The sequence below is a fragment of the Magnolia sinica genome, chromosome 10 (assembly GCF_029962835.1).
Source record: "Magnolia sinica isolate HGM2019 chromosome 10, MsV1, whole genome shotgun sequence".
NCBI classification, from domain to species: domain Eukaryota; kingdom Viridiplantae; phylum Streptophyta; class Magnoliopsida; order Magnoliales; family Magnoliaceae; genus Magnolia; species Magnolia sinica.
The window spans coordinates 75,011,869-75,029,402 of NC_080582.1; the positions used below are offsets into that span (position 1 = coordinate 75,011,869).

Consider the following 17,534-nt stretch of genomic DNA (forward strand, 5'->3'; position numbering starts at 1 on the left):
TTCAAGATATGTATAAACATGTGATTTTAACATATCTTGACTCCATTTGTTTACAATATTTCCCTTAAGACATTGATATTTTTTTAGCCACAGTGGTTGATACATGTAAAAATACTGATACTCTAAACACCAGCTCTAAGACATCCAGTAGTACGGTTTCATATTGGAGTTATTTAATACTCTGGCAGTGGGTGATGGTTGATACACGGGCAAGTCGAAATTGTACATGCGGCATGCATCAAGCATATATGAACTCAAATTAAACAGCTTAAATTATGAAACTTACTGTAACCAACTCCAAATCCCTAAAAATAAGATTGATTGAACAATATTAGCGCATGCTTCTTTGCCGAAAGAGGACTGTTGGAAATTTTTTTTTTTGTTTTCATTTCAACCGTTGTTAGATGTGCACCAATCTGATGTTTTAGACAAGTAAATGCAATTTTTAGTTCACAATACATCTAAACTTGGCGCCGTAATTTGGCCAGTTCAGTTTGAATTAATCGTATGCCATGCATACAAGTTCTCAATGCATGCGTATCGTCCACAAAACAGGGACACTATCGATTTGGTGTAATTTTTTGTTGCGTTTTCATGCACCAGTTAAGAGATGATTCGGCCAATTCACCCTGATTCGAGCCAGTTGTGACTCAACTCAACCCGAACAAGTCCGGACAAGTTAACCAAGTCAAGGGAGTGTTTGGATCCTAAGTTACTTTAGAAAAGCTACTAATTCTACAAAACAGGCCCTAAAATTAGATTTGTATTGTTTGATAACTGTTGCAGGGGGCATTGATTTATCCCTTTTTAGTTAAGGCAAGGTCTATTATTATTATTATTTTTAAAAAAAATAAATTTAATTTCAGTTTAAAACTGAACTATGGCCTAACAAGTACACCATGACAGCTCGTCGGAGACAACACCTGCAAATTTGGGGCCCACAGTTCAGTGGGCCTTGATCCAGTAAAATCCCCAAGTTGGAAGATCCCATATATATGTGTGATCTAATGCGCCTTTTCCAATGTGGACCTCTTGCTATATTTTTTTTGAATCTTAACTGTTGATTTGTGGGAGACTGGTCAAACAGGATCATTTGGTGGGGGAGATTATGAGACAGGGACCATCCATGATGGGGCTGGGCATGTGAACAATTTGGAGTGAAATGTGGGCCCCACTGATATGAAGCACTCTTCAACGCATCCTATTTTAAACGATTGGCCACAGTAAAATACAAGTAGGCCCACCATATGATGAAACAGGTTTGTTGGCAAGGTGATCTGATCCCCACTTCTGCTTCAACATGTAATAATCTGGACTGTTCATATGCTTGTTCCCAACATATAGTCATCAGTGATCTTATTAATAATCTGGACTGTTCATATGCTTGTTCCCAACATATAGTCATCAGTGATCTTATTAATAATCTGGACCGTTCATATAGTTGTTCCCAACATATAGTCATCAGTGATCTTATCATCCACATATAGCCACTGGAAATCATAACCAGGAACCACCTTCACACGAACGGCGATGATATCCATGATCAGTGAGATCTGTTGCATGTTGACCGTACACTAGAGGACTTGGATGAATGGTCTGGATCATCATGTGGTTAGGGAGAGGAGGCGAGAAGGCTGGAGAAGCCTCTAGGGAAGAACCTTGCTAGCAAACCTCTAGACAACATAAAAGAAAAAGGAGAAGAAAACCACATCTTCTTGCATTAATGGAAATTCGATAACAGTATCTGATTTTTCAAGAAAATGCTGTTGACTGGGAACTTAAAAACTCTGATGATCAAGTGAGACCGCAACCATCACAGCTTCTCCAACATGGCCCGTCAAACATCCATAGGCATCCAAGTCACGTAACTACTTACATTGTAGAAGCCTTGGCAAAGCTGGAAAATCTGGAGAACTCGTTTTGTAGAAGAACCTCTGGCCTTCCTTGTTCAACCTGTGAAAAACAAATGTCAAACAAGAGTTAAGTACAGTGCTGATCAATCTAATCTGCTGAAGTTACTATTTCAAGAATAAATGATGCAGAGTGAAAGACAACTTGAATTCCAATCAGCGTCTTCTTCACAATGGTTATATAAGGGTGCATTTTGGAGTTGCTATATCTTCATTGAGTGGAATGGCCACTCAGCTCGGTTCTTCTATTTGATGGGTTCCGCTACTTCCATTCTCCTTGATAAGGCGTTGGGTTTTCAAACTAACCAAATAAAGACTGTTTTTGTTTTAAACTGGATGCTGTTTGTAAGGAAAAATTTCCACTTGCACCCTTTTTCCAAACAGCGGTTTATCACTTTATTTATTTATTTATTTATTATTTAAAGGCAGCACTGGCAATTATAATGGCTGCTGGGCAATGCCATCATGTAACTGCAACGGCTACTATAGTGGTCATTTTAAACAAGAACAAAAAGATAAAATAAAAAAGCTTATGATATTGTTTTTACTTCCATTTCATATCTGCTGTCATTTCAAAAATGATAGACAGGCGTTTTATAAGAAACCTATCATTATCCAACTATGGTGTCACCTAATGTAGCAATTTGGGTTCAATACCACTACTAGGGGTATTGTGTGTGGCAACACGTGGAGAGAAGAAGGGAGAGAGATCAGGGGGAGAGGGGAAGGAAAGGGTGAGGTTAGGTGTGGCCTATATGCAGAGAGAAAAGAAAGAGCCACCTAGAGTGATGTCAATCGTAGGTAACCCATCTCCACTTTTTCTGGTACTGTGGCCCACTTGACTTATCTACCTAGTTTTTGGGCTGATGTCCTAACTTGAGCCAGCTCAATCGATGTATGGAGTGAATATCATATGATCATCACAGTGGGCCCCATAGAGCCCTTGTTGCACAGGCCCCTAAATAATACACCTCCTGTGGGCTACATCCAATGGGGAGAAGTAAGAGATTACTCACAGGAAAGATTTGAAAGGACAAAAATGCCACTGTTGTCAGTTGAAGGGCCACATGCCAAAAAACTAAAGTTCAATAGGTCTCCTACTAATTTGTGAGGGAAAAAATGTCCAAAAGCGAGTCACATTATATATTAATAAAGATAAATGCTGTTATTTCATTGTGATGGTGTTTTTTTTTTTTTTTTTTTCCTAAATCATTATTTAAGCTTATCATCTATGGCATTTGATTGCTGAGGGGGAACAGGCAATCAAATATTGTAGGTGATGGATGTTGAGCAAAGAATGATAAAATGGTGGAATCACCATATCCAACTTGGCCTGAGCTTTTTCAACAGCACAATTTGGGTTTTCATTTTGTGTAGGTGGGGCCCATGGTTCCGTGATCTGATAAGTCGATGGTGCTCCATTCTGGATGCACCGTGTGCCCAAATCTCCCATATGGGAGAACCCTAACTCTTCAATCGGTGACCAGCAGACGGAGGATTGAGAAAGAAAATATAGTAACAATCGACATTCAGTGGAAAAAAAGAAGAAGACAAAGTTCAATGGCTAGGATTTTTTGATCTGGGAGTTCTTGGTGTATGGTCCATCCAAAGTGCGGCCATCATATCGACAGTTTTGTTCACCAAACGATGGGCCCCAGTTGTAAAAACTGAAATTTGAGTGTAATGTAGAAACTCTCAGGACAATCATATTGTGCATCATTAAACCAACCATCTTTAAAGGGGAAACGTTTGTTTGAGCAGTGTGCACCATGGTATGCGGTCATGGCCGTTAGGTAACGCCGTAACGGTAATGGTGGCATCAATTACACATTACAGGGTTGTAACAGGTGTAATGGCTGTTACCAAAAAAATTGACTCGCAAGCATAATGGTCTGTTACGGAGCCGATACAGTTATTTTTAAAATTTTTGTAAAGCCCGTAATGGCTGTTATGGCCCATATTGTTATGGTGAAGGCATAGCTGTTACAGCCACTGTTACCATTACGGAATACCTTGGTGTGCACTGAGAAATGGTATACACATATCTCCCACCATTCAATAATGTTGGGAGGGAATCTTAACATGCATTTGAAAATTTGCCTTCAGTACTATTGGGAGAAGTGCACACCAACTCCCAGCATGCACCTTGTGTACTGTAAGTCATGCCCTTCTCAAAGACGTCCAAAAAGGATTAAAAAAAAAAAAGATTTTTTGTACCAGGATCCCATGGTCAAGAACCATAACATTGTCCATCTTCATGACTACAGAAATGCGATGAGCTATGGTAATAACCGTCATTCCTTTGCATTCACTGGAGATGGTATTCTGTAGTATTGATGCTGTTCGAGTGTCAACATTGGCTGTGCATTCATCCAAACAGAGTATCTGCAAAAAAGAAAAAGAAAAAGGAAGAAGAGTATTTTGCTCAGAGAAAAAAGAAATTAAAAAGCAATCGAGCTTAAAAGCATGACTATGAACAGAATCGTTGAACGTTCATTTCGAAGAGATGAAATATTATCGCAAACTAGTTAAAAAAAGAAAAAAAGAAAAAGAAAAGAAAGAAAGAAAGAAATAGTCCTAAACTATTCTTCTTCATCTACTGAACAGAATCCTTGCTCATTGTATGATTTCCCAGGGTTATTTAGTCGTTCTGATCTCTAACTTGAATATGCAGGTTGATAAATCCAAATAAGCCAAACTCCATTCTCTTTTCGAGAAACCCAAAACCATGTGCGCTTTAAGTATCTCTTCTAGACATTATTAATCTTCTATCAGTGAGGTCTCTGTGAAATAATGTAGATTATCACCAACTTTAAAAAAAGAAGAAAGATATTATGTAGATTAGTTCATGGGCAAGATTGTACGTTTTTCACAATTTCTTAAATGGTGGCGAGTCATCTACTAAACATGTGTGACAAACATATTTATCTTGATCCATCCTGTCCAAATCATGGGCTCCACCGTGGATGGGCAGAAAATTGCAGTGCTAAGATCCTAACCATCCACTTGGTGACCGTCAAATGCACAGTTAAGAGTAAAATGGTCAGCTGTAAAAGTTCAACAACCAATAACAGATTGTTAAGATGATCTGATCAGTGTTATCTTTTGAACCATGTTACATCCAGAATGGGGCCCACCATGTGGATGGACTGTCTGGGTTGAGACATTAGAAAGATTAATAACAGCCATTCAAGAATGTTGGAAAACCAACTCAATAGTCTAGCATTTAGTTGATTAGTGATAATAAAAGACATGCCAAGCAGATTGCATGTCAGTTAGCATTTGAGACCATTTTCTACTTCACGGATAGTCACACGGAGTCCCAAGGATGATAACTATTTTCAAGCCATTATGTGTAAACATACCTTGGAAGACTTGAGAAGTGCACGCGCAAGGCATATAAGCTGCCGTTGGCCGACAGAAAACGATATTCCAGCTTCTTTTACGTGAATATCCAGCCCTCCTGCTGCTTCCACTTCCTCTTTAACATGGCATTTCTCAAGAGCCTCCCAAATTTTTATGTCACTTTTTTCCCCAAACGGATCCAGATTGTCCCTTGAAATTGCAAAAAAAATAGTAATAGATGCAGTAATTGTTATGATAAATCTTGGAGCTCATCAATCTAGGAGGATTGGTAATTGGACAACTTTCTGCACATGATTCACTTTCTGCACATGATTCGCACATGAGTTCCCACAGGGACACATGGTGGATATGTTAAAAAAAAAAAAAAGAGTTAAAGTTCTGGACCTCATGCAGAGATCCCCATGATATATAGGCCAGGAAGTTTGAATGATCTTAAATGCTTGATTCAAGGAATAAAAAGACCAACTTCCTGTATTTGGGCAGCGCTTAGGATTGTCCAATCAGCCCTTTTAGCCTATGATCCATATATCACATGGCCTGCTGGTCCTGATCTTGCACACGTCTACCACATGTTCCTGTGAGAAGTCACGTGCAATTACCATTCCTTTCAAAGTAGATATTAGAAGTTTGAAACAACAACACAGATTTAAAAGTTTGAAACTAAGAAGTAGATTTATAATGTGTTGTACCAAAATCACACCAATCACACCACTGCCAGTATTATATGAGGCTGCAAACCAAATAACATCATTAGCAGAGCCACAGAAGTAATATCTCATTCAACTGTTGGGGTACCTTAAAGGACCATCAAACAAGAATGGGCTCTGTGGAACAACAGAAAGATGTGAGCGGAGATCTCTAACAGCAACATCAGCAATATTTACTCCATCTACTAAAATCTGCCCACCACAAATTGGGGTTAGGCGGAATAGGGCATTTATCACACTTGATTTCCCAGCTCCTGTTCTCCCAACAATTCCAACCTGATTCCACAGTCAGACATTTGATCAGCAAATGGATTGCCGATTATGATGAGTGAGAACATAACTAAAGAAATACTAATCTTTAGAAACCATAAAAAGGGATGATGTTATATGAAAATGATTTGAATTTGAAGTTTTCCTATAACAGGTTTCATATGTTGACCTGCATGCCTGCTGCGATATTAAAAGAAACGTCATGTAGAGCTGCTGGTAGAGATGGCCTGTATCTCAAGGTGACGTGCTCAAATTTGATATATCCTTGAGTAGGCCAATCTGGATGTAGAGAGTTGCATCCACAAAGTTCTTCTTGGGGGATATCCATGTACTAGAAAAAGAAAAAAACTTGACACATCAGATCTGGCTGACAAATAGATGAACTGAGAAAAATTGCAAGCGCCCATCTACAAATGCTAAACACAAGCGTCCTTCATGTGCCAACATGGAACAAATGTGCGCAGTCTGGGATGTTCATAAGGTGGGCTCCACAACGAATGTGCCGTACTACTTACCCCAAAAGTCAGGCTGGTCCCAGGTGAGCCACATGCGTATGCGAAACTGGATGGTTAAAAGGCATAACCAATGGTCCACATCCAATATACATGCATGGCCCACTTCATGTGGACCATCCTGATTTTGGGGCTAAGAATATTCGCCACACGGCCCGTGCAACAAACTGACCAAATCTCACACGTGTGCCCCTCATTGCCATGTATAGGGTGTTATTGTTTGGCATTGACAGATGGGAACCTGTGTTCAGATGGAAATTATAAATGCAATCTTTGTACCTGAAGCACCCTCTCAATAGAAACCATTTCCTTCTCAGTTTCTGTGTAACTTGTTAGAAAATTGCTCATTAAAGAAACAATAGGTGATGCATATGAAAGAGCCAAGCCCACCTGCAGCCGATTGATAGATATCACAAAAAATAACGGTAATTGTAAAACAAACAGCAAAAAGATGATGCAGTCAAAACTTACTAGCCCAGGTGTACCAAAATTTACAGGAAAACCGCCACGGCACCCAACAACAGCCATTATGGCGATGAAAGAGTTAATGAATGCTGCTATCAACTAATACAAATTAACAAAAAACGGAGGTGTTATGCTTCGGTATTGAAGAAAATAGAGTCCCGTAAAATCTAGTTTCAGATTGTAATGGTCTAGAGTGGAATTATAGGGTGCCAAGCATACAATTTTCTTGGCAAACATTTCTTTTAGGTGTAGGGCCTGTGGTTCAATGATCTGATGCCCACCCCCATCCCTAGGGTTTGCCCCAAAAGTCTTCCAGATTGGAAGATTCTATTCCTGGCCCTTTGATATGTGGCATATTGTCTGCTGAATGTGGACAATTGCTTTTGGTGGCACCCCCCAATCATGGAATGGAATTTCCAGTCTGGGGGATTTTTTACTCACCCTCATCCTTGTGGGGCCCATCATATCAACAATCTGGATCACTGAACCAAGGGCCCCACAAGTACTGGATTGTGTGCCTTAGCAAACTACTATTGCTGAATCTTAGTATCCTATAATTCCTCTCTAACGAGACAGGAAAATACATGAAGTAGATCTATTCTCAAGACTTGAAGAAAGCTATCCAGTGACACGACACAACTGATTTTTTTTTAAAAGGAAATCGTAGACATACTTGGAGGCGCAAAGAAAGCCACAAACTTGCTATTATCTCTGAGTAGGAAGTTTGCTGATATAAAGCAATATGCTCAGTGAATCTAGTAAAAAAGTATTCCTGTGCAGTATTGAACCAAGTTAAAGTTGAATTTTCTAAGAGAGGAGTGCAACTTCAAATTTACTCTAAAAACAAGCTGAAAACAATGGCAGTAGCTCAGATAAAGTATATTTAACTTTGGGTATGCTGTTTAACAAAAGCTCAGAATGAATGATACTTGAAAAATCTACCACTGTTTAGAGAAATAAGTAATATAGAAAGTTGTAATCCTTCCTCGTGACAAATTTGGGAATTTTCACTTCATCATCATCATTTTTTTTTTCCCATCATCGTAGTTGTCCTAGTTATTTGCGGTGGCTTCTTTAATAATCCTTTTTTGCCAATTAACTTGGGAACGTTTACTAAAATAATAAAAATTGAATGGAGGTGTTGAAACTCAGTTTTGCCCAGACAGAAGTTCACTGATTCATATACAAGATTGCTATTTACTAAATCGGATTCTTTATATGAAAAGTTACCCATACTCTCTCCACTCCATATTATTTATAATTATCAGAAAAAAGAAAAAAAAAATCCAAGAATATTCATCAGCAAGAGAAGGAAAAAGGAAATTCTTGGGTGCTACCAAAGAAATCAACGCCAATGGGAGATGATGGGGCATATAACATTTGAAATGTTAACATGGATTGTGACCGTGAGCAATGAAAACCCTCTAGGCTATATGCAAATAAAAGTTAATATGAAATGATGCAAGTACCATAACTATTGAACAATAATACCCTTTGGGGACAAAGTACAATTCTATGAAACTACTGTAGTGAAGCATACATCATCATCTTACAGTCCCTACCAAAATACCGTGGGTGGATCAAAACAAGTCAGTTTGTCCTTCAGAAAAGAATGCCAGAACATGTCATAGATTTTGCCAGAAGCTTTTATATCACTTTATATTATTTTGTACATAAGGGTTCCATGGAATAGGATTAAGATTACTGTTCCCAAATTATCTCGAGCTTTTCCAACTGCTGACGAACTGAACATGGATCAAACAATTCAGGTATTAACTTGGAAAATCTGATAATATGCATGCTTCATGTTGCAAAATCTTTCGATTCTGTTTCCTCAGTACATATGCGTGCATGCGTGCAGGGGGCATGGGTGTGTGTGTGTGGGTGGGGAAGTGTGTTTCTGTGCATGTATGTGTTTGGGTCCTGGGGGAGTTCTTGCTTGTGATAAATTCCTTACTAGGGAAGAAAAACTAAATTGGTTTCCCATACAAAGTTGATGGATAAATACCAAGTATTAACATAATCTTTTCTAGAAAAGTCTCAGTGCACTTGAAAGTGGCATGAATTAAACACAATAATCATGTTTAACCCCAATATTTCTTCCTAAAACTGAAGGAACACCAAATAATTACTAGGCTCGAACAATAAATGTCTAAAAGTGTACCTTTGCGTTGAAGGCCCTTATAGTTGATGATCCATCCAGTGTCTCTGTGAAAGATGCATAGATAGGAGAGCGAGAAACACTGTCTAGCCTTCGCAATTCACGTGATGTAGACCTATAGTAGAACTGAAAGAAATGGCAATTTACTATAGGACCAGCATAAACAATTATGAAGTTAGAAACCATATTTCATGGTAAGTGCTCATCAACATTGCATGAATGGCATTTTATATAAAAAAATTTGTTCAATTCCAGATATGATCTTAGTGTTGTTAACCTTCCATCGTTCAAGTTCCTTTAGACTAGAGTTATTATGTTGTGGTTTGGAACCATCAATATATCCCCACAAGCCTTTCCCATCAACAAAAAATTGAAAATAGAAAGCATTGAATTGGGTATTAAAAAAAAATCCCATCATATTTCAAGGTCAACACATCAACCTTTTCTGAGGCCATTTACAAGCACTCAAGTCTGACTGATAAGAATCTTACAACGATGGATGTGTAGGGAACTTGCTTGTATTTAAAAAAACTATTTGAAGGACAACCAATTGATGAACCTTCTTTGGGTTGATCAAAAGGAAAGGAAAAAAACAAAAAAAGAATCAACAATCATATAGATGGTACTTGATTAGATGGAAGAGGAGCATGGGGTTGGGCAATGAGCTTATGTAAGTACTGGAGGGCAAAGTCAATCATTATGAGAAAGCTGGATCAGGTGGCAACAATCAGCAAGCTGAGATGATGCGGGACTAATGTATGAAGCTAGATAATGAGTGGAGATGATGCAAACCTGAAAGGGAAAGCAAATAAATCAATAAGAAAAGAAAGAGATTGTGGGAAAGATCCAGCTATCCTCTATCCGGATGCTCGAGATCACAAATGCAAGACTGTGAGCAAGCTCAACAGTCCTCTAGTCTTAGAACTAGAGATCACTTTCCCTCCCTTCAACAGCCACCGTAGAGAAAAGAAGACAATTTCATAAAGAGAATATTGATCAACTTGTCTTATTCCATAGGACATAGGTCCTATTTATAATCAACCTTACAACCTGTAATAAAAGGTATGAAATCTAAAAATCTATGAAATAGGAAAGCACCTAAGTAACAAAGCATTCTATAATTAAGAAAATACCTAAAATAAGAAGATACGTAGGTAAGAAAATATTTAAAATTATTCCCTGCCTAAAAATAAACAGATGAAAGAAATAGCAAATTTCCTAATCTAGAAATTTGAAAGAAATGGGAAGTGATGATGGGGTAAAAAAGGAAGGTGGTCCTCCTCTTGTATACATGTGCGAAGTGTGCTCGCATGAGATGTGGGCATTTTCTTCGAATCTTGATCCATCGGCACGTGTGGCCATTTGGTTGCATCAATTCCACCCGGCTTTGAAAACAACTCGTCCTCGAGTTTAAATTGGTAGTCATAATCTCCTGCGAAGATCCTTGTTTGTAGCGTGTCTTCTTCGGCTTCGCTGGTAGTTGATGGTGGAGACCTACACGCCTAACGGGTAGCTAGTGCATAATATGGTGTTGAAACACGAACCATCTTTTCTTTTGTTTTTTGTTAGTCCTCCATGTCCTAGACGTCGATTGTGACCCGCTCGTTATAGTCCGCTTTCGATTTGCATACCTTGATTAATGTTGAGATGGTACAATTGTGTTGACCTCTATGGATTTTGCCACTATGATTGTAACACTATCTATCCCTTTGACCATCGGATTGTCCATATATGCCAAACCTTCAGTCTCCTCAATTAGATCATCTATCAGCTGATCTTTTGGTTTTACTTGAATTTCCTCCGATCTGACCATTGATCCATCAACCAATCCAAAGGAGGATTCCTTTTGGGTTGCCACACTATCTATAACCATGTCATTCATTGGAATGCTAGATAAAACATATTGAAGCCCATAAAGCTTTTCCTGTTCAATCAAGGGCTCAAAGCAAGCTCTCAAGAACTCCTTGAGTTCCTTGAATTCATTTGCAATATCTTCCTTGGATGCTTTAAGCTCATTCTTGACCTCCTGCAAGTTCTCCTTCTGCATCTTTTGAATATTCGTAGGCGTCACTGACATTTCTGTGCGATAGGATGCTTTTGGATAACCAACATGTGGGGAGCGGTGTTGAAAGGAATCACCATAAGGCACATATGAAAATGGGTATCACTCAAGATGATATGAATGGCGATCTTGATCATCGAAGTAACTCGGATAAGAATAGCGCGATGGATATGGAAAGACATTGGAGTCCAAATAGGGATAATTGCACGACACATGAGAACATCTTCCTATCCATGACATCTTCTTCTTCTTCTTCTTCTTCTTCTTCTTCTTTTTTTCCAGTTTCCCAAGAGTAGAACTTGCTCTGATACCAATATGATGCAAACCCGAAAGGGAAAGCAAATAAATCAATAAGAAAAGAAAGAGATTGTGGGAAAGATCCAACAATCCTCTAGCCGGATGCTAGAGATCACAAATGCAAGGCTGTGAGCAAGCTCAACAGTCCTCTAGTCTAGAACTAGAGATCACTTTCCCTCCCTTCAACAGCCACCATAGAGAAAAGAAGACAATTTCATAAAGAGAATATTGATCAACTTGTCTTATTCCATAGGACATAGGTCCTATTTATAATCAACCTTACAATCTGTAATAAAAGTTATGAAATCTAAAAATCTATGAAATAGGAAAGCACCTAAGTAACAAAGCATTCTATAATTAAGAAAATGCCTAAAATAAGAAGAAACTTAGATAAGAAAATATTTAAAATTATTCCCTGCCTAAAAAAATAAATAGATGAAAGAAAGAGCAAATTTCCGAATCTAGAAATTTGAAAGAAATGGGAAGTGATGATGGGATAAAAAAGGAAGGTGGTCCTCTTCTTGTACACACGTGCGATGTGTGCTCGCATGAGATGCGGGCATTTTCTTCGAATCTTGATCAATTAGCACGTGTGGCCATTTGGTTGCATCAGGAGATCATTCAGCAAATTAAATTAATTAATCAAAATCACAAAACATGCTAACATCATCACACATCTCAAGATTCCAAGAAGAAACTACGAAGAGTTCAAGCCTAAATTAACAAACAACATCCTGCAGGGTCATTAAATACTTAAAACTAGGATCTAATGGATGTAGGGACATCCAAATAGCATAGGGATAAGTATATTTTTAAAAGGTAAAACCTAATACTACCTAGGGCTTGCTTGATTAAGATGTAGGTAAATCTAAGGTTTAGGGAATTTGGGGAAAGTTGAAATTAGGGCTTAATCGGTTCAATTGGCTAAAGGGATTTAGGTTTTAACTAAAAAGGATTAGGGTTTTGGATGATCGAATGTTAGGGATTTGAGGTGAATTAGGGGAATTAGGGTTTCAGGTTTGGAAGATTTGGGGAAATTGGGAACTTAGGGGGCATTTGGCGCATGGTATTAGATGGGATTAGGTGGGATGGAATTGCATTTGGTCTCGTGCCAATTCCACTCAATGTTTGGGAAGAATGGAAAAGCATGGAATTAGATTAGATGGAATTGCATTGGGTCCCGTGGCAATTTCACTCAATGTTAGCAAGTTGTGTAGGTCCCACCATAATGCATGGGCTATATCCACACCGTCCACCCATTTTTCGAGATTATTTTAGAGCATGGGCCAAAAAATCAGGTAGATCTAAAGCTCAAGTGGACCCCACCATAGAAAGCAGCGGGGATTGAATACCTACCATTGAAAACTACTTCTTTGGGGCCACATAGGTTTTGGATCTGCCTCATTTTTAGGCCCATGCCAAAAATTGAGGTTACAAAACAGATGAACGGTTTAGATATAAGACGTGTTATTCTCAATAGTTTCAAATGACGGTGGGTATATCCATTCAATGTACCACCATATTACAAACATAGCATGGAATTAAGCTTATCCCATGGTAACAGGGGACAATCCCTGCCATACATAATAATTACTTTTTTTAATCCCATCCCACCTAATCCTTCCCAATACCATGAACCAAACACCCCCTTAAGGAATCTAGGGTTAGGGTTTAAGGTGAGGGATGATAGGGTTTTGATGGAGAATCAAAGAGATGGAAAGGTGAAAGGAGGTGGCCGTATGGACTAGCCCATGGGCTTCACACGTGTGGCCGTACGGTCACAAGTGTGGGCTGGACGGCTAGGGTTCGTGTTCTCTAAGGTGGGGTAGAGATAGGGAAGGTTAGATAGAAGAATGGATTAGGTTTCTAGACGGGTGTAAAGGTTTTGGAATGGGAAAGATGAAGATCTGAAAAGATTACTTTGGATGGAGGAGAAATTCAATGGCCGATAGTTGGAAGCCTCGCACTCTCGTGATTGAAGAAGGGCATCACACCGATCTTCGTTCCAAATCGCATGGAACATGACTTCACATCACATGAAGAAGGAAACAAAGGGCATTTGTTGTTCCGAGAGAAATCCCGCCATTAAGGGGTCACACCCCGCCCCCCCCCCCCCCCCCCCTATATACTCTTAAAAACTTTTCAAAATTACAAAAAGGTCCTTATTTCATGTACTTTTATCAAATTAACCATACTCTAAGAAAAAAAACACATAATACCTCTCACAAATAGTTCAAAAACATAAATCAAACTGAAAAATAAATCCTAAGATAATCCAAAGCCTATGTATCATCCATCAGTCTGCACAAGTGGCCATGGTCACAATCCGGCGTTGCTGATGGTCCCAATCATGATCTAATGGTCATAATGAAATATCGATTAAAAACAACGGTCCGATGCTCCACAAGAGGATGTCACGAAGATCTAGGCCCACAAGCAGGCCCCATGTATGGGTCGTCCAATCACAAGGACACCGGTGCTCTCCTCCTCGCATACACTCGAACGGGCGCACGGATGTCCTCACCATGATATCTGCTAAGATCAGTAGCTGGGAAGACTGCCATAAAGACAGTTCTAGCAATGAGCTCTAGTTGTTATGCAAGAATTTGACAGAAAATAGAGTGTTGTTTGATAATCTGGCATGCCAGAAAAAATGCTAGTCATTGGAAATTGCAGATCTGACAATGTTATTTTCTAGACAACAATGTGATGATGAAGCAATGACAAGATGTTGTGGCAGATTGTCTGTAACGATGAAAACAGTGAAATTAGTGACAGATGGAAAAAGCTGAATGGCAATTATGAGATGCCATAGAAAATGTATAGGGAACCAAGGACGGATGAAATGGAACAACACCAGAAATTGATTGAAGAAGAGACCAAAGAGAACAGTCACAAGAGTGACTGCCTAGTCAATGACAAGTTACTGTAGAGAATGACCGATTGGTGATGAAGGCTCTTGCAGGAGAAGAGAAGGATGACATGTCACGCTCCAAACTCGGAGAACAGGCTCACAGAATTCCCGATCGCCGAATCCGGCGCCGACAGCCTCCGTAGTGCCCCATTCTCGGATCCCGACACTCACATGCCAGATTCCGATCCTGGGATCCTACAAGGAGGATTTTCAGTATGATTTTTTTATTTTATTTTATTTTATTTTTGGTAATGGAGCATAACCACAAGCATAACCAAGTCACAAAACGACATCACCACATATCCACTATATCAAAAACTTTAAGTACAATGCGAAAAGGGAAATACAAATTTCATATTAATCCAAAACTTTTGTGACAGCAAAAGGGGCTTCAATGATAGCTGTTCAATCCCACTGTTTTCTATGACGTGGGCCATTTAAGTCCCATATGAGGCTGATTTTTGGAGGGGGGCCCACCGCAAGAAGGGGCCTACCAAATGCATGGTGTAGATGTTCTACACGCATCACAGTGGGGCCCACGGCTGGGACCGTGGTCCCTGCCTGTCCGTCCGCCAAAACACAGTAGCAGGCGCTGCTTGCTTATATATATATATATATATATATATATATATATATATATATATATATATATATATATATATATATATATATATATATTGAAAACGTGTTTTTCCTCGATTTTTCGTACGTGGGGCTCACATCGGAAGAATCCACCCCGTTCACTGGTTCTCATAGCTCAAGGCAAGCCAAACAAGCCCAATATTCAGTATGTTTCGTGACAAAATTTAATAGTTTAAGATCAAAGTGGATGCTTTAATACCATATCAATGAGGCGAAAACCAATTCGATCTTTTCATTCATCTCTTCATACAACATATACAACTCAATATGCATTGTATATGTGTCTAAATACCCAGCCAGACAAGATATGTGCATAAACATACAAGATATGTCACACAGATGTACAAGATACACTAGTGGGACCCACTCTCTCTCTACATGAAATGATTGAGTGAACTCAATTCTAGAAATACTATAACATAATGCTCTATTGTATCTAGGATTTACCGTAGAAAAAATACACCTTCCAAACACAAGAATGAAGTGGAATAAAGATTCTCCAGTTATGTCGACTGATTCAGCAGAAAACTAAAAATGTATCCAAAATGCAACATCAAGATAACTCCAAAATGGGGAAAAAAATGACGAACTTCAAGTTTAAACAAGCTTAAACAAAGAAAAACCTTGAATAGATCTCAGAATTATTCCAAACAACAGTTTAGCTTCTTGGTGGTGATGCTCCAAATTCAAAATCAGCAGTGTGCTTATTTCATTACCACAATAATTTGTGAAAATGATTAGTATTTTCAGCAAAAACAATGACTAGATGTTTATTATCATTTATTTATGGGCTCCATGTACCCCACTGGGCATGGATTTAAGTAGTGTTTCAGAATGTGACTCGTCTGGGGACCAAAACCACTATGACTTACCCCTTCTTCGTCATACCCATAGACAGATGAATATGCAGATAAAAACTTGACAGAATTATATGATTTTCAGCTCGGTTCTTGAAAATTACCTACATGCATGCTCTTTTTTGCCTACTGCTATTTTGCTTTCTTTAAAATACTAGTTTCGCCTACTTTCTTAGAAATAAACTAGGAAAACGGACATAATCATAAAACCATACAGATTAACTTGAAAATAAATAATTTGGTTTTTTACTGTCATCATCCCAAGTATGCTCATCTTTAAGGAATAAATATTAGCAGAAAGAAATTGTATTAGACACATACCTGCAATTTTTTGTAGATATACCCAAACGGTAATAATAGAAGCAAGAACAGAATCTGCACATATCAATTAATCTCTGAACAACATACTTTATCTAGGTAGTGTTAAGAAATATGATCATACAGAACTAAAACAGTCCAATTAGATATCTGGATTGTTACAACAAAAAGCTTTCTAGTTTTACCTGTGCATACGACAAAACTATTGCAATGCCGACAAGGCTAAAGAAATTTGCTAAGAGAATGTTGAGAATAAATGGGAGAGAATCATCAATAGTATACAGATCTGAAGATAACCTGTAAAATAAAGACTAATATATAAACAAATACACCATACAGAAGTTCCGCTAAGCCCACTCACACCTTTCCACATGCACCTCTATATGTGGACACGCATGGCAACTTCACGATGTGGAAGACCAGGCCATGCATCAGGTGGACACGCATGTAGATACATGGCTAAGAAGGGCAGATCAACTCATAAGGTGGCCACACATTTACAAACATAATGGATGGGTTAAAAAATTTGTCAGTGGTTAAGATTCACCCATAGATGTGTTACCTGATGAGCTGACAAGGCCTATTTTTGGGCCAGTTCATCTACACAGTGAACCCCACTGTTTGCATGGTTCGGATATCTGCTACATGTGCCAGGTTGGCATGTAAGCTACATGTAGAGAGGTTCATGTGGACTCACCAAAACCATACAAAAGAGAATGAAGCTTTGAGATGCTATATCCTATTCTGACCTGTTAAGTATCCTTCCACTTGGATTTTGATCAAAAAATATTACAGGTGCATTGATAAGCTTGTTCAGAAGCTTAGTATGCACCTGAACTGCAGCACGTAAACCACCAAACGCAAATGAGAATGCCCTTGCTAAGGTTATAAGGGAATTTGCGACAGAAAAGATGCAGAGTATAACCTACATCAACAATCAGTAATTAGAATGGAAGCATATCTTTTAACTGACAAGTCTTGTTATTTCTTGAATTATCAAACATACTGCTTGTTTTTGTTGGCAAGTGAAAACATGCAGAATCTATGAAGCAT

The 17,534-nt window shown here is 38.7% G+C and overlaps 1 protein-coding gene across 9 annotated transcripts in view; it reads right to left on the minus strand.

Annotated features, from left to right (window-relative positions):
* Nucleotides 1-1,695: 1,695 nt before the first annotated feature.
* LOC131217009 (ABC transporter C family member 13) overlaps nucleotides 1,696-17,534 on the minus strand; it is an 86,155-nt gene continuing 70,316 nt past the window's right edge. For 5 of the 9 annotated variants that reach the window (XM_058211689.1, XM_058211687.1, XM_058211694.1 and 2 more), the window contains 12 exons: nucleotides 17,231-17,406; nucleotides 16,667-16,778; nucleotides 16,485-16,538; nucleotides 9,395-9,517; nucleotides 7,904-8,002; nucleotides 7,237-7,329; nucleotides 7,045-7,155; nucleotides 6,423-6,584; nucleotides 6,072-6,259; nucleotides 5,276-5,465; nucleotides 4,128-4,295; nucleotides 1,696-1,953 (listed from right to left, as the gene is read on the minus strand). In XM_058211689.1, the coding sequence (XP_058067672.1) occupies nucleotides 1,873-1,953; nucleotides 4,128-4,295; nucleotides 5,276-5,465; nucleotides 6,072-6,259; nucleotides 6,423-6,584; nucleotides 7,045-7,155; nucleotides 7,237-7,329; nucleotides 7,904-8,002; nucleotides 9,395-9,517; nucleotides 16,485-16,538; nucleotides 16,667-16,778; nucleotides 17,231-17,406 (1,557 nt within the window). In that variant the 3' untranslated portion in view covers nucleotides 1,696-1,872. Of the gene's footprint in view, nucleotides 1,954-4,127; nucleotides 4,296-5,275; nucleotides 5,466-5,974; nucleotides 6,260-6,422; nucleotides 6,585-7,044; nucleotides 7,156-7,236; nucleotides 7,330-7,903; nucleotides 8,003-9,394; nucleotides 9,518-16,484; nucleotides 16,539-16,666; nucleotides 16,779-17,230; nucleotides 17,407-17,534 lie in introns of those variants that run through there. The other 4 variants (XM_058211688.1, XM_058211693.1, XM_058211690.1 and 1 more) reach the window with 4 other exon arrangements.